Source organism: Myripristis murdjan, chromosome 8 (genome assembly GCF_902150065.1).
Source record: "Myripristis murdjan chromosome 8, fMyrMur1.1, whole genome shotgun sequence".
Lineage (NCBI taxonomy): Eukaryota > Metazoa > Chordata > Actinopteri > Holocentriformes > Holocentridae > Myripristis > Myripristis murdjan.
The window spans coordinates 20,328,742-20,354,145 of NC_043987.1; the positions used below are offsets into that span (position 1 = coordinate 20,328,742).

Sequence of the window (25,404 nt, forward strand, 5' to 3'; positions counted from 1 at the left end):
TATAAAAGTATTGGTCAGACTTTGTTTTGGCTTTCAACAGATAATGACTTGAAGAGTCTTTAAATTGAAGTAAATTAGTGTCTTTCAAATAATAGTGGAATAAAAGCGATTGCAGGAACCATTTATAGTATGCGTTAAATTGCCTTTCTGCCATTGTCATTATTATTATTACTCTGTCTGTTTTTGGGGCGATTATTTTGGCATTCATTTCTCCATTCTTGTAAATTATTGTAAAGTGTTCAGCTGTCTCTTTCACCATAATCTCCTCAGGAAATTATAAGCAGGCACAGTGCTAGAAAAAGCTTCCTCCAACATTAGCGAGTTCAGTAAATGTAATGTTATATCTTTTGTCTACAGCAGTTAATGCTTGCAGAGGGTTTTAATTTAGACTGAGAGTTAAATCAGCATCCTTGAATGTGGCCGATTCACTTACGTATCGAGGGAGGAACAAGTTTTGCAACTAGTTGTTTTTTCCAAGTTTGTATAATGAGAAGAGAAAAACTTTGAAAACTTGCAATGCCAGCGAGAGATGGCACTGGCCTTTTGTTTCACCAGCTATTGTGAGCCACACCGCTGAGCACGGTGCCCATTACACCAGAATGGCACAGAAAGCTCCTGGCTCCTCAATCTTCCTCTGAGAGAAGCTTTTGGTTATCAGACAATGATCCAGCCCAGTGAATTTACCCAGTGCAACGTCAGTGGCTATGTCTCAGCACTTCTCTGCTATCTGTAACTACAGTTACCACCACGCTGTCTGAGGTATTGGATTTATTCGACTTATTTTGTGTTTGATGGCTTTAATCTGATTACACACTCGGTTGATTTAATTTGCCATGTTTGTGACCAGTCCATGCAGGGGTGTTGACAGACTATTAGGCTGCGGTGAGGGGGAAATCTCAGAGGAGGCTGTGACCCAGACAGAGATGAGACTGTGTGTGTGTGTGTGTGTGTGTGTGTGTGTGTGTGTGTGTGTGTGTGTGTGTGTGTGTGTGTGTGTGTGTGTGTGTGTGTGTGTGTGTGTGTGTAAGCTGAGAGGGGTAAAGTGGGGATGTAGCAAAGTGGATTGGGTTACTTTGACCCAACGCAGGGTGTGTACCCAGGGGACTCTGTTTGGGAGAGATCATGAGATGGACTCTCAATCACAGCTAATGAGCACTAAGAACCTGACTGATGACGCTGGTCCATTAACCAAACCAATGGAGGACAAATCAATCTGTTCTCCTCTCCTCTCCTCTCCTCTTCTCTCAGAAGAGCGTCCCACACTTATAACTTGAGGGAGGTGTTTCTGTAATGCTCAGACAGTTTTTAAGATCAGCCATCTGGCACATCCCCCATAGGTTCTGATTCAAAGTTTGTGCACATTAGTTATGCTTCAGTGTCCTTCAGCCCAGACAAAAAACTACACAAGACAAGACAAGCTCTGAAATGAGTATTTTCTGGGAATATTAAAACCTCTTTTCACCTGCTCACTGGCTCACTAGGTCTCTGACTGTAGTGAAGTTTTGCAGACTAGTGATCTCAGCAGGCCAATTGCACTTCCATTAAGAGAAGCACTTGCTTTTAATTTCAAGAAAATTATATTGACTCAGTGACAAAGATTGAGTCAATCAAAAGCTGTGCTGTACAGCTGTGCTGGACATGCATCACTGGGTTGTCAAAACAAAGTTGTCATTCAATTTGATTTTAATATCATGTGCAGTAGATTTGAAATTATTTAAGGCCAAAACTGAGAGGTAGAGGTGGCCTGCACTGAACACAGTGTCAGGCTAAATAAAACAGAGCAGTTATAGTTGGGATTAAATGCAGATTGACCGCTGTCGCAGTGCACACTTTTGTGGATAAATCTGCACAATGTGCTTTTATCTCAAGTCTGAATACAAGCCATAATGCACAATGCAGCATTTTATACCAGGACCAGTTGCAGCAGCAAGAATAATTGCTGCTGCAACTGTTTTGAGCTGAACTTAAAATAGGTCAAAAGGAAACACATATACAGTACTATAGATCTTAATAAATTGTCTTGCCTTGGAAGTAGCTTTAGTGCTGGTTGTGTGCTGAGTAAGTAGTCAATACATCAAATTCCTCTAAACTTTTTGTTTTATTTCTGTTGGCAGCAGCCTCCACCGGCAGTGGCCCTTTGGCGTGGGTGGACTTGCATGATGAATGTGTGCTGCCTGGTGAGGGGACATGTGCTGTAAGACAATAAAAAGGGCTGGTAATAGATGACTGTCGATCAACAGCTGAATGAAGCCTGCACAGGACAGCTCAGACAGCCCTAGGGCAGGCGTTTTCAAAAATGTTTCATGTTCTGGACCCTCAAGCTGATTTCATTAAACTACAGACCCCCATTTCAAGTGATTTTGCCCTGGGGGCAAAAGTTACTCATACATTTTTAGTAGTGTAACAGTTTCTAGTGAATGAATTGTCGTCACATTAAAGTATTCCACATTTTGCTGATGAACACCCTGAAGCCCTTCAAGCACCCCTGGGAGTCCCCAGACATCACTCAGAAAACCACCACTCTGAGGTGTCTGAGGCTTCAGTGCAAAAATAACATTAAGTAAGATAAAGGAGACATTCTTTTTTCCCTGTTGTTTTCTTTACTTCTTTCTACCTTATTCTAGGGCAGGGGTGTCAAACTCGTGCCATGGAGGGCCAAGAGGCTGCAGGTTTTCATTCCAACCAACAACTCCACCAGGTGATTTCACTGATTAGTCCCGCCTCTCTGTTTCAAGGTAGGGTGATCAGTGAAATCACCTGGTGGAGTTGTTGGTTGGAATGAAAACCTGCAGCCTCTTGGCCCTCCATGGCACGAGTTTGACACCCCTGTTCTAGGGAGAGGAAAAAGTGGAAGAGGGAGAGGGAGAGAGAGTAGCTAAAAGGAAATTGCTAATAATAAACATAAACTGTAGGAGAAGGGCTGTAATGTCCATTTGAAATATGCAATATCTTTTATTTTATTGTGCTTTTGTGCTCTGGGTAACATCACTACTACGGAGCCAAGACTTATTTTGGAACAGTTGCTTATTACAGTTCTTTATTTTCACTGACTGCGCTGCCTCTAAGCCATGTAATGCAATCTCTTCTTTAGGTGAAAATGAGGTCGTAGTGCCATTTTCATCCTCTCTGACCACAAGAAATAACATATGGCAGTGCCGACATTGCAGTCCATTACATTATGAACCATGTGTTTCATTGTATTTAAGGAAACAACAGGGAAGATTAGCAGACCACAAAGTCACACTACCTTTGCGCCCTTGTCATAGGACCCACGCCCCATTTAGCCAATCAGTGTGGAAATCTGGTCAGCGCTGCTCTCATCCTTGACCAACTTCCCCACCAGGTTTCACTATGTTACCACATGGATGTGTTCAGGAACTATGGCTCTGTTTTGTGCACATGGCCCCAAAAAGTTCAAATCTCTGCAGTACTTTTTGAGTTACCCATCGGCGGTGGTAATAAAGTTGAAGTCTTTACCACACCACTGATTTAATATGTGTGTTTCTTGATCTCACTCGTCAAAATTCACCCACAGTGTTAAATCTTTAAGTAATTTTTGCATGAGGCATTCAGGCACATTAGTGCTATGAGATAGTTGGATTTTAAATATTCACACAGGGTATCAGAATAAACGCTCACCTTCTGTGCACTTTGACTCTCCAGCTGTGCCATGCTGTGGATCATGGGAGCTGATGATCACATGAAAGGCGGTGTAACTAACCTCAGGCCCCAGTCACACACAATCTATTTGTCCACAACAGGACACAAACTCAGCTCGGAGGCCTTGAGAGGGAGAAAATATAAACACCACTTCCGCTGACGTTTTCCCAATACATTTAGCCCTCGTGTGACATATATATAGCGCAGTAATGAGTCTGTTTCCCCCCTCGAACATGCCTGTATTCCCGGAGGATGTCAAGCTCTTTCATGTTGGTATAATCCCTACTGACTTGCATGATCGACTTTGAGTTCACATAGTTTTACTTTAAGAAAACATTACACAACAATATATCTATATGTCGTTGCTTAGGTGATGATACTGTCAGTGCTTCTGATGAAAAATAACATTTCTCAGAGTATTTTTGTTTTCCTAAGTCATGTTTTCTGCAAAAATCTTAATGTGGTAATTAAAAAAAAAACAAACAAACACATGTGTCTCTGTTGGCTCCTTGAAAACAGTGGCATATCATGACAAAATGAACACGACACATTGTACAACTTGAGGACAGCTCACAGTTCATGTGTCCAGCTGTGCACTTGTCCTAACTGCTGTCTGTCGAGTCAAGAAGCATATGATATGCTGTTGAATATGTTTTTGCAATTATGCTTACATTGATTGAGCGTGTAATCACATTATTATAATCAGAGTATGGTGTTTACATGGACTGTGCCTTACTGGAATAATTCCCTTAATTGCCTATTAATCACCTTTTTTGTGCATATAAACATGGCCCATAATTGGTGGTGCATGAAGACGGTGATTCTACACAGCATGTTAAGCATAATATCTACAAAATGTCAAAATTTCCCGTTTCTCTTTATCTTTTCCCAAAGCAAGCTGTCCTATTTTAGAAGTCTGGTGTCATTTTGATTATTTGTTGTGAAATCTTGTGAAATGATTTCCAATGTAGTAAACAGGCCAAACATTCAAAATCACAAGTATGCATGCATGTTGTCACAAACAATGTTGTCCTCTGATAAATGTCAGTGCACGTGGAGCACATCCAAAAATGAAGTATAAGGCAGAGTTCTTAGTTTACATTAAGTTAATTACATGGCATAAATTCAATTTCATCATAGCAACAACAAAATCAGATTTAAATGCCGTTAGTATCTGAGTATTGCTTTTTGTGGCCAGTTCCATTCTCTGAGTGGCACCACCACCAGGATCACTTTCACTTCACTTCACTTCATACGGTTAACCAGAAATAGCCTTGTTGTCACTCTATAGGCTTTGTTAATGCAGACATCCACATCTGGTTCAAACTCACAGAAGTATAAACCATTATCCAAAAACACAACAAAACAAAATTAGTGTCAGCGTATGCAAGGCAACAACTTCTAATCAGCATGAAAACACAAAACAGAGCATCACGTCCTGAACGCAGCAGAATACAGATTTCAATGCAATATTCAAGAGTCTGCAGTCAACGGTTATCATTATAACACTGATAAAACAGTTGATAGAGCTCAAAAGTTGTAAGATAAAGGTCAGCATTATTTGAATTGTAGCAAGTGTAGAAGGATTTTCCTGGAACTTGACAAAAACAGAAAAAGCACTTCAAGCTAAAATGTAATTTATCCCATTTGGGATCTTTGCTTTTACTAAATTCAGAGCATCTCTGCTTGTGCCAGTCTTCTCAGAAAATCACCGCCCCGCTTCACTGGAGTGAGTCTCTGCACCGAAAGCGTGTAAGGGTAAATGGTGAGTCATGCTCAGCCTCCACATCATGTTTTGCCATGGCATAATCTAAATTGTTGGTCTGTGTTCTGCGGTACGTAATTTCATTTTCCTTGGCCTGCATGTGCAAGTTCAATTTATTTTTTGGATGTGCTCCATGTCTCTTTTAAGTGATTGCTTTTTGAATAGGCCAAATTGTTTTTTTTTTGTTCAGAACACCAGTGAAGATGTTTGTTGAAGTGCAGCCTAGCCCTGCCTCTGCTTTCAATATTACACTCTGATCCCCTGCTGTTTGCTGAATCAGCGCCACCTTATGGTCTAAGAAGATGGGTTGGCATGGGATAAAACTGCTTATTATTTATTTATGATTTAAATTAGTTGTTTATATATTTTTAATATATGTAGTGTTTAAAGGGTGTGTTAATTTAATGCTTTTTTTCTGATTTCATGTTATTTTTCATGATTTATTTTCAGTTGTATTGCTATAAACCCTCCTTTTCTTCATCATTCACTCTCACCAGCACAGTTTGGACTCCGATGTATAGTTTTCTTTTGTCATCTTTTGTCTGTTTCTTCCAGTTTCTCTCCTCACCTGATGTAGTAAAATTGGTGCACTGCCCAAGCCGTTGATTGTGTCTGTTTGCCCTCCTCGTCGGCACATTTCTTTAAGTCAACACTGCCTGTTCTCTCAGTCTTTACTCACTCTACTGCTGCATGTGGAGCCCTGCCACAAGTAGCCACTACAAACATATTGTTTTCTTGAGAGCGAGGGGTTAATGGGGCAGTGTGAGCTGACCTATCTGGTGGCCAGTGGCCAGGCAATAAGGAACACTGTGTGCCGTGGACAGCACCTGACCGCGGGGTACAATCAATACTCACCTCTCCTACAAGGCAACCAGGCATTCAGCCAGCCAGCCAGCTTCCCGCTAGAGCTGACATCACCAACGAGTGAAGAAAGACAAGATTAATACAGTGTATTTCCTGCTTTCTCGTTTTTTTATTTGAGCATTATTGACACTCACTCACCAATACAAAAAGCACAGCAAATTCGAACCTTTTTTTTTTTTTTTTTCCCATATACATAATTTATTGATTTACCATTTGGATAAGGTGTGGTGAGAGAACAGAAAGTGTGATGAACTGTGTACACCTGAACACGTGTCCGTTTTATGGTCCGGTGTTCGGTTTATCACACCAAATATACATCGCCACCTTGAAGAGAGGATGAAATTGTACATAGTTGCTCCGGCCTTGTAAAGAATACATTCAGACAGAACCGCTTTGGTCCAGAAAGGGGAGTGACCCAGGTTGCTGGCTTCAAAAAAATACACCGCTGTGGTCATGGCTTGGTTAGGGTGTAGAAATACATATATTACTCTGAAATAATACTACTGTATTCCATGAGCTGGACAAACTTCTTCCTATTTTACTATTTTAGCTTCTCATTCTTTTATTGTGTGTTACAACTGCAACACCTCTCCCGCTGTGCAAAACGAGTCAAAACACTGTAAATTCACCTCTGACCAACAGCAGCGCCAGTGTGCGCATCACATTCTGCCGACTCAAGTCTGAGCGCTCGCCATCTCCTCGTCTGTTACAATCCTCAGCAGATGTTCATGAGAAAAAGCCTCACCTGGCATTAACCCAAATCAGCACCACACCTGTCTGAGGTGTAAATATACAAGCTGCAGAAAAACAGGAGCCATTATCTGAATGACAACACGCCGCCGCTGCGCCCTCATTTAGCTCTGTGGTACTGAACAAAATTACGGGAGAATCACACCGAGAATGAATTTGACAACAACAGGCAGAGCTGCGACTCTTCCTGATGCCTTAAATGGGCATGAGTTCTGGGAATGTCCTGTTTTGTAATATACATAGACAGAGACAAGAGGGACCGACTCGGGGTGACCTCTGACCTCTGTGTGAAGCCACTCCCACTGCCTCATATTAACTTCACAGCTGCTATGACTGAAACCACCGGCACAGCAGCTGTAATGCCTCCAATTTGCCCCTAAACAGCCCAAGTGATTCATCTGTCGCCACATTTTTTACCCATTTGGATGCGTACAACACAGCCAGTACACACATGAAAATATATTTGCACACACACACATGTACACGCACGCACACAGAGGCATGCATGCGTAGATCGTATTGACAACAATCAAATCAATCAGTTGTACAAACATAGATACATACAGTATTTACCAGTTATAAATTAACATTGTGCAAAATAATCATACATATTGTAGTCAAGTTGAGTTGGCGCTCACAAAATGTTTTGACAACTCACAGGACAATTTATGTTCCCTTCTTGAAAAGAAATGTGTTCAGTCGCAGAAGTACCAGTTGTTTTGTGTTTCCTTGCCAACACTGGCAAGGCTTTGTGAGCGATGAATATTTGTGTGAAACGCTTATTGGAGAAGCTGTATTTTGTTCTACTTTTAGGTAGCAGGGGTTTGTTCTAGGTCCATGCAGACAGGAAAAAGGAAGAGTGATAAATACTGAGTCTGGACAGTGGCACTGCAGCCTGTCTAAACTCCAAGATGACATCTAAGTTTACATCAAAAAAATAGAAAACCAACAGTGAGCTGACCTCTAAGGCCCATGCAGTTATAGCAGAGTCTGTCTCACTTTTAGGGTTCACACAGCAGAGACACAGATGTGATATATGGCTCTCTGGCCCAGTGACTCACACCACTTAAGGTGACTTCATTTGCACAATCTGCATGCATGACAGGAGGCTCATATCCGACGTAGCAAAATCACATTTCCTTGAATAGATAGCTACTGTCGTGCCGGAGGTGACATGTAACTTTGAGTCACAGTGCTGGATTCACACCCTGTGCATATATGCCATTACAGTTCATGTCGATCTACTAAGTATTTTTAGCCTTAATTTGAGTGCACAGTTTCCCACATCAGCTCTCACTTCAGGGTATGAGTGTGTTACTGCCATGTGTAAGTTCAGAAAGCACACCAATGCATGTGAATCTATGGGGGAAAACAACATTTCATGGCACAGGATTTAAACTATATCTGTTGAAATCACACCTTGACACACTGACACATTTACAATTATAACACTCCTTGCCATATTCAATATTTAGACTTTTGATGAGATCTTTGATTACTATGAAATAACTACGTGATGGTCATTTTAGTAATAGCTTATGAGTGGTTTTCTCATGACCACTTGTCTGTAGGTAAGCCGGGAATCACCTCGTGAGAGCAGCTGCCAGTTTCTCATGGGTTCTGGAGGGGGGGGCCGCTTGAAGAACACTGCGGTCACTTTACAGTTTAAGGTACAGTCCACGTTATTTTCTTTTTCTGTACATTTTTATCAAAGTGTGACAGACAAGGAAATCTTTTACAAATGCCATCAAGGCATAAGGCCTGCCACATTTGGTCTTTGAGTGTGTGTGTGTGTGTGTGTGTGTGTGTGTTTAACACAAGTTCAATGTCCAGTTTGTCTTTTATCTCCAGTACCACAAAACATACATCTGATACACAGCACAAATCAAATCAGAGGCTCAAGCAAACAGCCTGTGTATTTTTTGTTACTTGAGGTTTCAGTGTTTCAGTTTCTTCTTTCTTTCTTGTTTTTTTTTTTTTTTTGATAGTCTTATCATTTCATATTTACACGCCATAGGTCCATGTGCCCTTGAGTTACTGTTGTCGACACAGTGTTCAACACGCAGCACTTTCCTGTGCTGTCTCACATCATTCATCTAAACAAATCCATTCATGTGGCTCCCAGCACGTCAGACACTTCGACGTGGACGTCTGCTGCATTGTTCTCCGTTCTCTGTCAGTGCAGAGAGCTGAGTGCTGCTCTGTCTCCAAGTGACACTGATCTCGGTCCAACACCGATCTGACAGATGACTCTATCAGCTCGGCTCACGCTGCCAGCTCCTCATCACAGTCACCCTGGGCAGCGTGCCAGAGCCAGATGAGAGCTGAAAGCCCTCCAACTTTCTTCAAGGATTCCTCCTTCCTGTTGCCCTTCACATGTGGCTCTCCACGCTCTCTCTGGGAGCCTCGTAACTCTGCACCTTGTCCAAGAGACTGATGTCCTCCACTAGGGTGCAGTTGCTGTTTCCCTCGTACGGCATGGAGGTGCACTGGCTACCTCCCCTACCGTGGACTGTGCCGTTGTGGCAGCCGGCTACAAGCATGTGCTTCTCCTCGGGGTTGCAGGCCGGGCTGGAGGTGGCCGCGATGTCTGGGAGGTGGGGCAGCTGAGGGACGTGGTTTAGGAGGCTGCCACTCTTCATATTGGAGGGGTGGCTGTAGGTGTGGCGGTACTCCTCCTCGATGTTCCTCCCCAGCTTCCAGCGCTTCCACTTTTTCAGGATCTCCGACTGCACCTGAAGGCAGCAGAGAGACGAGAGTTACTGATGAGGGCGGCGGGAGTCGGGAGTTGACAGAAGTGTGTCAGCATGTGAAAGGCGAGACTTACCTCTTTGTTGACAAAACAGTACAAGATAGCCACCAGCAGACCCTGTGGAGGCAACAACTCCAAGTCAATTCCCTTCAATCCACTAATGTCATGTTTCTTCACAGGGTGGCTTACAATTTCCAACATTTCAAAACGTAACATTTGTATTGCAGGCCTTTTTAACATTTGATTTTTCAAATGCCTAGTCCCTAAAAATTAGGAACTTTTTTTTTTGGCATATTTTTTAGTTCTTCCAGTTACTAGTCACTAAGCATGATGTGACTTAGCCACAAATGAATTTTTTTGAGCAACTAAAAATAGTTACCAGTTCTCTTTAAAGAAGGACAAGCTACTAATTTGGCTGTCACTAGTCACTTTTTTTGTTTTAAATAGTACTATAACTGTTTAATACATACTGCTACTTATTTTATTGTTACTAGTCACTCTTAGAATTTGTACTTGAACAAAAATTTAAACCTTAATGAAAAAAGGAGATATCTAATGGACTCCATTAGACATCCAGATGTAATCAGATATCTCAAACATGCCAGTCGATATCACATGTTAGAAAAGTGACTCGTGCATAGGAAAGTGACATTTTTAGTAGGACTTATTAAACAATTACTTGTTAGAACACAAAACTGACTAGGAACAGCCAAATTAGTGATTAGCACTTATTTAAAAAAAAAAAAAAAAAAAAGAAAAGAACAAGAAAATAATGTCACTAAAAATATACCCTACTGCTTTTTTATGCTGCATTTTAAAGATTAAACATTAAAAATGGCCTGCGATACATTTGATAACCTCTCTCTCTCTCTCTCTCTCTCTCTCTCTCTCTCTCTCTCTCTCTCTCTCTCTCCCTCTCTCTCTCTCTCTGTCCTGCTCTTTCTTCATGACAGCAATTCCCCCGGTGGTTGGCTGTGAACGTGACACATGTCAGCTGTGTCCCTTAAGCTGAAAGGTCACTGTCATTATGTCACCGTGCGAGTCGGCCAGTTGGACAGCACATCATGTTAATATAATCTCTCCTGACATCACGTAAAAAAAATACTGCACTTCTCTATTGTCCGGGGTAAGGGAAAATCAATATCGTCAGTATGTCTTGACAGGCTCATCCACCACCGCTACTACCTCTGGAATGACAGCGTTGAAAGTATGACACAGGAAAGTGCATTTATATGGCGAGTAATGCCTGATGCAACAGCTACGGCGCTGCATTTGATTCAAGTAGGAGATAATTATAATTCTCAGCCGCGTTTTTGTATCTTCCACTTTATCTTATGACCAACTGACGTCCCCATTCAATTGACCGCAGAGTCTAACCTGGAAGGAGGAGAATAAGAGTTCAATGAAGATCTTGATGAGACGCAAAGTGGCGGTGGTCTCGGTGTATTCATCTGTCAGAAAAACACACACCACCTGATGGATACCCAGCAGGGGGATCAGAGTAAGAGTTGACTTAGCCAGCCTGCAATAATGAGAGAGAGAGAGAGAGAGAGAGTTGTTACAGTGTACAGAAAATGCATTTAAACTGGAAAAACTTTATTTAAGTTTGAGCTCACCTGAACTTGTAATCTGTGTATCTCATTTGGTGTGCTCGTAATTTTGACACCAGAATTTCTATAATGTGGATAAAGATGAGGAAGTTGATCTGTGAAAGGCAGACACGCACAAAAAAAAAAGCAATTTTTGCATTACCAGCTTAAAACAGACAGCAGTCGTTACATTATTACACACAGCAGGCCATCCAAAAGTCCAGTTCATTTTCATGGAGACGCTGTTGCTACCACTGACATTTTAAAGCTGGATATTCACCCCTGGGAGTCTGACCTTTTTCCATTTACATACTGAGCTGACCGAAGTCTTAAATACAATTTAAATCACTCCAGGATTCTGTGACACCTTTTTTATGATAATTATACAGATTATGCAGTGCCGTTTGTCAAAGAAAATTGCAGAAGTAAAATTGCAGGGACAGGCAAAAATTGCAAGTGGAGGAAAAATCATTTTGAAGTTGCACTACAGAGTTACCTAAAAATGTCTACCATCATACATAATCATTTCCTGTCGTAATAAGCTTATCACCACACATCACTTTTCATCCTGTTTATTTTCTGAACGGGAAAAAAACATCGGCAACAACAATTTCCTTTAGAAGAAAGGAAAGTAATGTGCTTGGACAGCTATACCTTGAGTTCAGCGTCAGCCACTAAGTGCCAAATTAAATGAACCAATTTGAAAATTTCAGTATTATTAAACCATATAGCTTCAATGAAAAGGCTGAGGTAGACCGTGTGCTCTTCTTAATTCTTCTGAATTCAAACCAAAGACTCATGATAAACAAGTGTAATTAAGAATAAATGGAAAAGCAAAGTGCATTGAACCTGTAGATGTGAACAAAACTTCCATCCAAGGTGGACAAAAGACCAAGCCAGACATGTGGTTGATTAGACCATTTTGTACAAAGCAACGGCTGGTGATTGGCGAGATCAGAAGCACTCTGTCGATTCAGCCATTTCATGCATAAAAATCCAGTCACTGTCATTCTGTAAAATTGCAACCATAGCTGGGATGGGTTGTAGTTTCACTGATTGTTGCAATCGCAAAATCACATATTCCTGGAGGAACTGCAATTACACACACATTTAAAGTGTGCATTACAGTGGCCATCTTTGACATGGCAGGACCATGATAAAGAAGGGGCCAGTGTGTCTTGGGCCCGATGTGAACGACTAGCAGGAACCAACCCTCCTGTTCATGCAAAAACTCAAACACAGGAATTCCTGTGAGATACAGGCCACTTGAGACTACGATTAATGCATGGAAAGTGCTGGGACGCCTGTGGAACTGACCTGACAAGAGAGCCATGACAAATCTGACTTTTATATAAACTCAGAACTGACCTTTAATCAGCACACCTACTCCCGTGAATATCCCCAGCTGCAAGGCCTACAACACTGATAACCTTTCATACTTCATGTATGATGGAGGTCCTTTTCGTATTATATAGCAATGTAAAGAATATTGAGCAGATAAAAGGGAATGTATGGTTGGAAGGTACATGAAAGACACATCTTTTTTAAGATGACAGTGATGGTATTAAACTATCCCACCACCTTGCATACCACACTGCAAAAATAAGGGTTGATCTCCCTTATTTCGCCTTGTCTCAACATATTTGTGAAATGGAATGTGTTATTTGATAATGTGCATCATATATGATACAAATGGCTTTATAGGGTTAAATGTTACAGAAACAATCACTCCTATACTAGAAAGAAATGACAAAGAAGAAGGGGATATTACCACAACTGCCAGCAGTATAGGGGAACGGATTATCCACCAGTAATGCATGTTAGTATTTTGCTCCCAGCACCTATGAGAGAAGAATTGGAGAAATATCACTGAGGCTTCCCGTAACATAATTCACGATTGTAGGGATGGCTAGCTGCATCTAACATGTCCAGTCACGCTCTTTTTGCCTCCTGCTGCAAACTAAAACATATTCTCCAATCCCCTGGCAGCTAAACAAGACAGACAGGCATTTCCTCTCTAAGTCTGCCAGAGTGGGAAACACACAATACCACATGGGGCCTTGTCTTGTGAGAGCTTTACATAACAACACAAATTGTCAAAGGTGTAGGAGTGCAGCTTCACAATCCCTTACACTCCACTCTGCTGCTGCTGAAGTGGGTGCATAAGACGTTGAACAGACTGCATAATAGAAACTTTGGGGTCTGAGTGACTGAATGAAATATTGAGAGCTTGAAAGCCAAACTGTCAGCACAATGTGTGGTGATGCGGTTTTTTATTTGGCATCCTGCAGAAGACAAAAGACGGTTGGTCACAGCCAACTTCCTATCCTATGATTATGTGTTTAATTGACCATCAAGTATAAAGAAACAGCACAGTAAATTATATGCTTGAGAGAAAAAGCCTCTTCCAACTTCTTTTTCCCATGGTGCACACAGTACTGCCACCATGTGATAAGTTGTGGTCACTCGCTCGCTCACTCACCCACTCACTCACTCACTCACTCACTCACTCACTCACTCACAGGACATTTAGTGCGACACATGTGCTGTGCATGTAGCAAAGATGTGGTACTGTTGTCCAGGCTGCGTCCTGGCAAGGTGGACGCTGTCTCTGTACAACCGGGACATGCCAAAGTGGCACTTGTCAAAGTGGATTGTAGTTGATAATCTATCCATGTGAAAAAAAAAAAAGATATTTTTCAGTGCATCTCTTAGTTACACTAATATTGTTCATGTGAAGCAGCCATTTTGAGTTGGCCTTCTTGACTTTCTGGTAAAGAAGGGGAGAAAAACTAGTCAGCGCGCCCACAAGCAACCAGCGGGGCTTTAAAGCACCATGACGGGGCGCTGTCTGCAGTGGAAAACAAAATCCAGTAAAGTAAAGCAAGTAGAGTCGAGTTCTCGGAACCCAGCCACAGCCAAGGCTTCCTGTGTAACTGCTCACTTCCATTTCTGTTTCAGTCTCCATTTCTGTGTCTTTTATTACATGACTCGAACATTGCTCCACACAATATACAAACATTGATACTTCTAGTGGGTATTTATGTTGAGACAACATTTGGCCAATGCTCTCTCTTTCACACCCAACATGGACTGTGTACCTGCTTAAAAAAAAAAAAAAAAAAAAAACTTGGATTACAAATAGAAACTACTCCTACTACAAATGGCAGATACATACATACATAAATGTATGTAGAATCTGTTTATAGAGATTAGGTTGATTAAAGCTGCACTGGTGCTGTGTACTGATATGAATTATGTCTTTCCACTCAGGGTTACTTCAGAGGGTTGTTAAGGATGGACTACAAATGAACGGAAAGAGAGACAGAGATGAGGGAAACAGAGAGAAACAGAGAGATAGGACTTACCCTTGATTTTCATATAGGTATTTAACTATCATCCAGGGCACAAGGAATATTAACGGTGTGCCTGTGAAGAAATGAGAGCAGTCTAAGTGCAAAGCAATTATTTTGCCATCATTATAGCCTTATACATTATCTGGTCGGGCTGAAGTTCGGCATTTCATAAAAGGTAGACACATATGATACCCCCCCACCCACACACACACACACACACACACACACACACACACACACACACACATACTGCTCACCCCAGCCAATGCACAGGTAGATGTTGAAGTAGTTCTTCTCGGTAAAGACAGCAATGACCAGGAGGTTATGGAGGTAGATGCCTTCCACCAGCAGCCAATAGCTGTTGGCCATAATACTGTACTGCATCATCACAATGGCAATGCGACAGCCAACTGTTTCCTACAACAAAGACAGCACTGACAATCTCATTCATAAAGAGAAAAAAAAAAACAAGTAACGCTGAACATTTTTTACTGTAATTGTGAATGATTTGACTATCATGTTTTCACTATAGATTGTAATAGCTCTCGTCCTCATTTCTGGTTGGCTGAGTCAGTTCTGGGTTGTAGAATATCCAGTAAACACACCTGTGATTGGTTATCATTTCATTCAAATTATTTACAATTATTTGTTTTAACAATAACTGATAAAATACTAGTGGTGGTGGAGAAGGTACTCTTCCTCGAATTGAAATCCCATTTTAGTCAGTAAAAGTATCACTATCACAATGGAAAAATATTGCAATACAAGATAAAATCCTGCATTCAAAATTTTACTTTTTTACTTTACATGAAAAGGGAATTAAAAGCTTTGAAGAAGCAGTAGCAGTAATATGTACCAAAAAATAAAAAGTAGACATTGGCTACTTGGCTCCTTTTAGAGTGTTACTGGTGTATTTACATGTAAGAGGCATTTTAACATTGTAGGTTTAAGTGCTCTAAATACTAGTGCATGCAGATTAAACTCCAACAATGCATGACATTTTTGTTTTGCATGCAAAAACTTATTCTGCAAAGTAACTACTAGCTGCAGCCATCAGATAAATATTGTGCTGTTGAAAGTACAATATGGCCAAAACATTGGAGTAGTCCTTTCAGCACCATACTCATTTTGTTACTCTTCACCTTTGAATATTAGTATCCTTATTATTACTATTCATAAAGGTACAAGATTTATTAAGCTTTTTCAGTACAGCGGTACTGTTTTTGACCATACGTCACGATTATTTCACTCTGCTTTGAATTGTTCCAGGAGGCCCCTCCTAGCCTATTGCTTAGCCAAAGCTCTCACTAATGACCTCATTGTTGACCAGCATATCCACTGGAGGTATCGACGCCCTGGGGAAACCCTGCTCCTGGTCGCTGCTGATGTCATGTGATGACATTAGAGGCGCCTCAGTCAGAGCGTCTTTGATGAGGATGGACAGCGCTCGCAGGATGAAGGAGGCAAACAGGTTCATGTGGATGTTGTTCCTCATGCAGTGCAACTTCCTGGATAATGGCAGAAAATAATGGTAAACTGAGGGTTACCCCTTCCCAACGTCCCCATCGTCCCACTAAAATCTATCGCAAATGAACTGCAATAGCACTACTTGGTATCAGGATATGTCATTATTTTCCTTCCCTGCTGAATTCAATGCAGAACCAAACGTAATGGAACATTTTGGTGGGATTTCACTACCAAATTGGCCAAATGAAAGCAGAAACAGTTCACTGGGGTTACATAGCAGTTTGAAAAGACAATGTTTAACATCATTACTACCCTTACAGGTCTGCAAGTAATACAACTAATTTCACAGCGATGCACACTTTTAATGAGAGAATCCTGCATGCCTTTGGAGTTAATTTCAGATGACATTCATTATTACCTGAAGAATATGAGGATGCCAAGCGCCAACACCAGAGCCACAAGTGATAGGGAATAGCCCACGGTGTACATGATCCGAAACTTAGTGAGGATTGCCCCATAGTACTGTTGCAAATAGAAACACATGTCAGTATCTATGCATATACAGCAATTTCAAATATTTTTAGTAGTATCAGTGATTCTAATATGTGATCTCAATCTGATTTCATAGAGACTACTTTAAAAAACACTTTTCAACTACGATGACAAGAAAAACAACTCTTACCAGTGCCGGCTCAAAAGTTTCACACTCGCTGGTATTCCTTATAGTCACCCACTGGCCATTTGCGTCACATTCCTGATACACCATGCCCTGATGGACTACAGCACACACACACACACACACACACACACACACAAACACTTACATTAGCAACCTCTAATTTACTGCAGTCTACTGTCCACCGTATATTAAAAGTGACTTGGCATCAGCAGGGCTTTCATACAGTGTGAGTCTCCTCTGACCCACACAGTGCAATTACCTTTATGGTGCCACGGCAGATACCATGGGCATGACACACTGACTGTGGTGTTAGGCAGTCCATCAGGCCAGCAGGCATAATTATCAAAGGTCCTGTTGCATACCAAGCCTGGGGAACAAAGCATGAAAAACAAGTGAATTTTTCCTTTTACAGCCCTAACTCATTATCTTCAGCCATCAGTGGCCTAGAGAAATCAAAGTCATAGAGCAGGAGTATTCAGTTACATTTTTTTGCAGGTCCGTTAGTCAAAGTTCGTCCCCAGTTGAGGTCCAGGCTGATCACCTGTTTGGTCTGACCAGCCAAATTGCAAAATAAACGACTCCTACCTGGTCTAGGATGATCGCACTAGGCTGCTCCTACACTGATTTTCTGCTCTGTGTAGGAGCAGCCTAGTGCTTGCAGCATGATCAGTTTCTGGTTACAGGGAAAATTGTTAGGGCTTTGATGATGATGATGTAGAAGCTGAAGCTTATTCTCATGCTGCACCTTTTGCAAGTGGCTCTGGATAACGGCACAAGCTAAATGACTAAAATGTAAATGTAAAAAGCACATAGCACTTGTGCTCACCGGTGCTCGGCGGATCTCGGCTGTTGTTGCGGGTGCACTCCTCCTTGTACAATTTCCAGCTCTCCACTAGCTTATCCAGGTTAGCGGCAGAGGACACCTAAGGTAAGGGAATAGCACATAGAGAGATACATACTCACACAGGTCCACTAACACTGGGATGGTGTTTCATTCAAAAACTATTTGTATAGTTTAATCAAGAAGAAAGGGAAAATGTTGAGAATAACAGCTCCAAGCAAACAAAGGATAACACAATATGTACATTTGCTGTTCTTTTTTAACTTCACTTCATATATACAGTAATGGTAAATGACCCATCTTCATGTTGGGGAGGCAATCCATCAAGATGACATTGTTCCCCACTCTAATGTGTTATCAGTCTGGGAGAATTGTGGTGCGGTCGCAGCACGACAGGCTGTCTCACTGGACACTGGACACTGTACACTGGTGTCATTAACACACCAGGGACACAGTTTGTTTAGACTTTAACACCACGACTCTCCGGCTGTTCTCTGAGAAAACAGGGCCTCTCCCACACTCTAAAGGGTACTGACTGGTGGGAGATTGCAGACCTATTGGAGGCTGTTTTCCTACTGGGAAAAGCTTGTGAGTGTGTGTGTGTGTGTGTGTGTGTTTGAGCATGTCTGCCATATGTACAGTATATGTATCGTGTGTGTATGTGTATATCCACCACATGGTACAGCTCAAGTTACCTCAACTCTACTCGCCTTTTCTGGCTTTTTCCATTGGGCAAAAGTTGTGGATAGTGCCTGGTACTTTTTTGGTATCACCTTGCTGATGTTCCAAGCACCCTGAGCTGATACTAAAAGGTAACATGAAAGCACTGTAAAACTGCATCCTTTCACATTTGAACTCTCCTGTTTTTTGGGGGGGGTTTTCAGCAGGTTTTTTTTTTTTTTTTTTTTTTTTTTGTTGCTGCCTTTAGCCTCTTCTGAAACGAAATTTGTCTCCTTGCAGCCACAAAGAATCAAGAACACATTTGCAGTGGAAAACAACATCCAGAAAAGTACCTGACACCAAAAGCAAGTAGAGTTGAGTCAAGATGAGCCATACCATGCAGTGGAAAAGCAGCATGGGTGTGTGTGTGTGTGAGTATGTGACCCACCTGGATGCTGGAGGAGACGGTGAGTATTGCCAGAAGGAGGCACATCCGCGACATCCCTTGTTCCTGCTGTTGTTGCTGGGAGGGGTTACAGAGGGACGAGGAAGAGGGTTCACCTCATATGGGGGCTTATCTAGGCTTGCCACACTGCCTGGATGACACAAAGACACACAATCCATCAAAGCTCACAGCAATAATTACCTCAGCTCAACTTGGCCACGCATAGCAGAGAGATCAAAACAGGAAAAGGTAGGGTCATATTTATCACACTACAAACAATTAAACAGCACTTGTATCTGGCTCGAAACCCAGATTCGAGGGCTTGGACTGAATTGGAACACAAGTCAAATACAGAGAATAGCCTAATCTGAGGCTATTCCCAGGTCCACCCAGGCCCACCCAGGTCATCGCTTATTCCACACAGGCCCTGTTAAAAAAACAGCGGAGGTGAAAGGATATCTGTCGTGAGGCCTTGGAACTTGACCAGTCCCAGCTGATCCGTCCGAGCCCAATCACTCACACCTCACAACCTGCTGTCAGGCTTCACTAGACCCAATTAGCACGGGGCACAGCTGAATGAAGCAGAGGAATGGGCCACACAGGACATGTCCACACTGCCCAGAATATCCAGCCCATGCCAAAAACCTCCAGGAAATGTTGTTTGTCCCACCAATGAAGCAGCTGCGGCTCAGCGACGCTGCACTAGCTCACAGTTGGCTGCTGTCCATTTTAATGTTAAAGTTTGGTAGCGTTTGTTTGTTGGAGTGTGGTTGTTATGCCTCTAAAGTCTAAACCAAAGTTCACTCACCTGTGTATCGATCCGCGCCCCCAAAAACTCCTTTTGGATGAAGCCGGAGAACTGAACGAAATCTGAAACGTTTCTGCAAAAAACACCTTGACCATGGAAACATTTTTGGCTAAAACGTTTCAAATTCCATTCTGTTCCAGTCTCTTGGCGGGGAGGAGGACAGGTTCATGTTGATGTGTGTGGAATGTTTTCTGGTTGGTATTTTGTCAAAGAGATAAGAGTATAATGTTTCCTGATGGATGCTTGTATGTACTGTATGTCGTTAGGAAAACCTCAAACAAACGAAAACAGAGGCTTTTTAGTCAGCAGTGATTGAGCATGTCAACAAGCTTCTCAAGACTGGGTTGAAAAAGCCACGAGGAGGTTCCACTCAGTCTAAATGTCAGCCGAACATTAACTAAACTCCTCTGGAAGTCAGACTTCAGATAATATCTAAGCCAAAGGGGTTCTGAGCCATACTCGCTAGATGGTCCGTTTGTTATAATGACCACAGGATGCAGACTGACTGCGTGCCCCGAGGGATCAGAGAATACGCTAATCTGACCTGGCATTGGGGTCAAGACCGGTCCAGCTGAGATCACAGCACCGACTCGCGCCCCTAACACCTTGCGGCATGTATGGGTCATAACAGAGTCAACAGTCAACCCCATTCTCCAGCTGTGACTCTGTATACACTGACTTTACCGACAACAGGCCTTATATAAACGCAAATATCCATAAAACATAAGATGTTGCCAAATGTGATTACTGGTATGATTTAACCTCTTAAGTTCTGCCTCTCCCATTGGTAGGCTTATCATTGCTGTGTGGCTGAGCTTTATTCAAACCCACAGAGCTTTATTTTGCATTCTAGCAGAGATCCCAAATACGTCCTGCTGAATTACAGAATAATGTCAATAAAATTATGCTAAAGACTAATGGCTTGAATATTTCTCTCGATATAATATGAATATGTTTGTGACACTGTCGTTAAATACAGGGAAAAAAAATATCGTTCTAATTTTGATGTTCTTAAGGGGAAATTTAAGGGAAATTGAAGTTCAAGGGGTTAAAAACTCGAGCATTACTTATGGATGGTTAGTGTATATCATTCACATAATCCTCTCATAAAACTTCATCATTATCTAGCACTTTACTACTGATGTGTAATATATATAGCCTATATATATATATATATATATATATATATATATATATATAAATTTTTCTTTTTTTTAATTATAGATCAGTAGCACTGGAACGGTCCTTGAGAGCGATAGTAGTCATGATAGTAGTCATGAGGCACGTGGCAGGGAAGTCTACTACACCAAATACCTGCATGTGTGCCAGATATGTTAGCCTATTACCAGAGAATACGAGCAGGCCTCGTTCTGTGAGTTCATTAGGTTTTTCACGCGTGTCCAGGCACACTGGAGTGGCTGCCATGCACATGGGTGAGCACACACTCTTACCTAAAGCATTAGCGTCACACTAGTGACCTGCCAGGGTCCCTCTTTCTCTTTCTCTCTCTCTCTCTCACTCCCCATATACTGTATACAAAGAGACACGCTCATTTTCTATCACACTACAATACTTGCACCACTTTCTGCAACCTATAGCACACAGTAGGTGCAATGATTAACCAGACCCAGTGCTATGTAGAGAGAGAGAGCGTATAAAACAGATAGGAGAAGCCTCTAAGTTGGACTCTGTGTATCTAAACTCAAGGTAAACGTCGGTAGCCTCAGACTAACAGGGCCGAGCAGTCAAGGACACGCATTTTCAAGCAAACACAGCAAGTCAAATCTTTATATGCTCCACAGCCTTGTTACAACTCAACACACTCAGAAAAAAGTAATATAAAATAAAATGTACTAACTATTCTCACATCATCTACAGGAGTTGACAATATGACTCTGATTCTATTATCGGTCAATATTTGGAAGAATAATAACTGATTGAACACATAAAAAGTGTTTCTCTGGAAGACGCAATATCCTCTGAGAGTAAAAATGAAGCATGCTCTTATTGCACACGGATGACAACTAACAGGGCTGATGTAACACCCTTTAACACCTTGAATATTTCCCTGGGCCAGAGTTGAAGCTTTCAGCCCAGGTTGCTTGTTTCAGGATTAAAAAAAAAAAAAAAAAAAAAAACAGCACCAAACAGCTCAAGAGGAGCTCTGGTGTTATACCTCTGGACAGCAAGCGGGAAAGGCCAAACAACACATGTTCCAAACCTTGATTGGTCTGGACGGTTAATGATCAGGGGGATTTTCCGTTAAGTGGGTGCCGAGAGCTGCAGCCGCTGGCAGGCAGGGGGAATGGATGTCACAACAGCAGAATATACAAGCCTAATTAACCTGTGCAAGGGATCCTTGCACCTCGACAGCCATTAGTTCCACTCCAGCTCCTACCAAATGGCCAGTGTGATTCCCATCATGCTGCATCAGAGGCATCCAGGCAGAAGCGTGTGTATGTGTCACATCCACGAAAATACAGCATGCGCAAGTTAGGAGCACATGCCGCTCAGGACGTCTTTTAAAAGCTTCTACTGGTCCTGGCTTTAGTCTTTCAGCAGTAGAAACAGCAAATGCCCATATTTGTAAAGTTTTTTTTTTTGTTGTTGTTTTTGGTCTTTATTACGAGGCTCAAAGTAGAGAGAGAGAGGAGAGAAATTGAGAAACAGGAGGAAGACAGCAATGGTGTCAGGCTGGATTTGAACCCATTTGACGCAAAAAAAAAAAAAAAAAAAAAAAAAAAAAGACCATATTCAGCCATGAGGAGCCTTGTCCTTCTTTATTATATTATATTTAAACAAAAAACATGCAAAAGAGTCGGCTTGGAAGTTATTACAAAGTGAGAAAGAGGCTTTTGGCCAATTAAATGAATGACAAGAACAGAAACATCCCAGACAATTATTGCTGCTTAAATTTGAAATGAAAGCTTCTTTCTTTCTTTCTTTCTTTCTTCATGTAAATACAAGGATGCTGACATTTTCACCTTTTCATTAATTGTCCCCTGACAAATTTTGGACCAAATGGATATAATTTTAGCTGAAGAAGTGTGCATCCCTTTGATAAAGACACATCACTCTTTCCCTGGATGATGTCTGTTTTGATGGCCGTTTTTGTTTGTTCGCCTCAGAAAAAAAAAAAAAAAAAAAAAAACACCAAATACAGTGACTATCACAACTGCATGATGCAATTTCCCAGAACGTCGCAAACATCACAGATAAATCTCTGTATGTTCAAGTAGATTCTGGCTGGCACAGCACAATGCCTCCCAACACTTGCTGTTGTTTGTTGGAGAGTACTTACCTCTCATTTGATTACAGTGTCCAACAAATGGAATTACAAGGGGATTGTGTGTGCATGAATGTGGGGGGAGGGTGGCAGCGAGAATTAAAAACAAACCTCTTGGAAAACACAATAACTGTTTGTGGCTCAGAAAATGCCCCCGAGCAGCACCGTCTCATTTAGTTTTCAAAATGCACAGGTGCTATTTTCAGAGGGAAGACAAAAACAAACCACTTCGGCTGTTGGCGGTTGTCCTTGCCATTGATAAAACCTCATTGCATCTAAAAACACATCTCTGATTTCAGCAAAATGAGTTTCCTTAAATTTCCCCTCAAGCTGTTCAAAAACATTTTCCCATATTGTACAATGTCACATATATATTCTGTATCTGCTGGTTGCAACACTTCATTAAAGCTACATCATGCTCACATACAGTGAAATATTAAACCCTTTGTTTTATGGCTGGATCATTACATTAGAAAGAAAATATCAAAATGCCTTGTGTATCATTTTATGCACATTTCTCCGTAATTTAGCAGGATATATTTTGTGTCTTTGGAAACCTTGGGATCTCTGCTAGAATTTCAAATTAAATTGTGTGGGTTTGAACAAAGCTCGGGCCACGTAGCAGTGACAAACACATCAACAGGTGTGGCAGACAGGGTCGTGACAGGGTTAATAGAATCCAAAACACACCTCAGAATTTGTAAAGAATAATGATGTAGAAAGCTACGTACGCAAAAACAAAAATGGCAGAAATCGCACAGTGAGTGATTAAACAACAGAATTGCGCTACGGTTGCTTTAAAAAAGGACAAGATCCTGATGGAATGCACACTGAATACACAACAACCTGACATTTTCTGATCTAGTCTGATCAAATAAAATGTGAACTACTAACTGGGCATGTAAATCACAGGTTTCATCACAGTGCGGAATTATATCGATTCTTTGGACAATGATGCAATGTTTGCTGGCATCACAAAGCCTCAGTTTTGATTTGTGGCTGCCGCTATCTGCCCAGCGCTGGCACTATTTGAACGTTGAAGAGAGCAGCGTACTTGGACGGCAATAGTGGCACAGACATGCCATGGGAATTTCAAAATAAAAGCGTATTTGTCGTATTTCAAAATAAAAGCGTATACTGTCAATCAAAGCACTCAATAACAGATAACTAACTAGTGGGGGGAGCGGGGAACACCTTATGGAGGGAGAGTGTAATACTGTAATACTTGATGCTCTTGATATACCTGCACAATGTGGTGTAGGATAATGTGGTCAAATGAACTGTATGTATGTGGTATGTATGTTTTTGTATTTATGTATAACGCTGTCTCCTGGTGCCCAAGACAAATTTCTCCTCGGAAACAATAAAGGCTAATTGAATTGAATTGAATTGCATTTGTAAGATGATGATGCAGATCAGGTCGTTGATCATTAGATCACTATAACAATCCAGAATGATAGATCGTTACACCCCTACTAATAACTAACTGCCTACTCTTCCAGCCTCCATAATACTACACCCTCAAATCCATTGCAAATATGTGTGAGCATCTTTTTAATGACATTGGCCTTAAAGCTGTCTGTAACAAGCAGCATATCTAGCAACAACAAACCTACAGGCTCATCATTAAAGCCTATATGCAATGTAATGCTATCTCCGTGTTTGAATACTTCTCATACTGTGACTCTGTAAGGGCGCCTGGCTCATACCTCTGGGCTGCAGTAACACTGAGCATGACACTGCTGGATGAGCGGCCCCCCTATCTGATAATGAAGCAGAGTTCGGAGCAGACAGAGCACCTTGCTCCAACATGCTCTGCAAGTTGGCTGCTGCAAAGAAGACGATGGGGCACAACTTAGAAAGAGGCATCGCAGGCCGCTTGACTGACCTGATCCTGGGTCAGATAACACAACAAAACACAAGCATAGACAGGCCCACATTGCCTAATGTATCTTTTCTTCACTCTGTAAATCTTCCTTCACTGTGTTTGTTTGAGCTTCCTCTGCCAAATTACAAAATCACTGTCGTGCCCATGCTGTACAGAAGCTGATACACGATGGTGTGCAACATTAACCACGGGTCTTTTCTCAGACTTTCAAGTACCATTCCAGTGATTTTCGATATTTGCCCCACTTTCCACAGTTAAGCTGCATTTTACATTGCAACAAGCTGTTTTGCAAATCATGTGGGGGTGCTAAAGATTTCACAACATATCCCTCAGTTTTCAAAGTTGAATTTTTGGTTGAAACACGCACCTTCTAATGTTCTGCTTCTGCAACTAACAAAGTCACTGCCATTCATAAATGACAGAACTGATAATTGGCTGTGAAAAGCAAACATTTCCCCAGGGACGATTTTCTGGCAGAGAGACCATTTCACTCCAACCAATTTCAAGTCATCAAAACACAACAGTGCTGCACTGCACTGCTGCTTTTAGGAAAATTAATATGGACGACTCTATTACTGTGATGAGATACTGGTG

General features: G+C 41.6%; 1 protein-coding gene across 1 annotated transcript in view; it reads right to left on the minus strand.

Moving 5' to 3' along the window:
* Positions 1–6,387: 6,387 nt before the first annotated feature.
* The window catches only part of gcgra (glucagon receptor a), a 48,665-nt gene continuing 29,648 nt past the window's right edge, over positions 6,388–25,404 (minus strand). Inside the window, exons 2-14 of the mRNA XM_030059006.1 lie at positions 18,832–18,979; positions 17,709–17,805; positions 17,142–17,249; positions 16,886–16,980; positions 16,622–16,725; positions 16,052–16,244; positions 14,994–15,153; positions 14,749–14,809; positions 13,152–13,221; positions 11,408–11,496; positions 11,169–11,313; positions 9,867–9,908; positions 6,388–9,774 (exon numbers count right to left, since the gene is read on the minus strand). Of these exons, the coding sequence (XP_029914866.1) occupies positions 9,412–9,774; positions 9,867–9,908; positions 11,169–11,313; positions 11,408–11,496; positions 13,152–13,221; positions 14,749–14,809; positions 14,994–15,153; positions 16,052–16,244; positions 16,622–16,725; positions 16,886–16,980; positions 17,142–17,249; positions 17,709–17,805; positions 18,832–18,885 (1,581 nt within the window). The 5' untranslated portion in view covers positions 18,886–18,979 and the 3' untranslated portion in view covers positions 6,388–9,411. The remainder of the gene's footprint in view (positions 9,775–9,866; positions 9,909–11,168; positions 11,314–11,407; positions 11,497–13,151; positions 13,222–14,748; positions 14,810–14,993; positions 15,154–16,051; positions 16,245–16,621; positions 16,726–16,885; positions 16,981–17,141; positions 17,250–17,708; positions 17,806–18,831; positions 18,980–25,404) is intronic.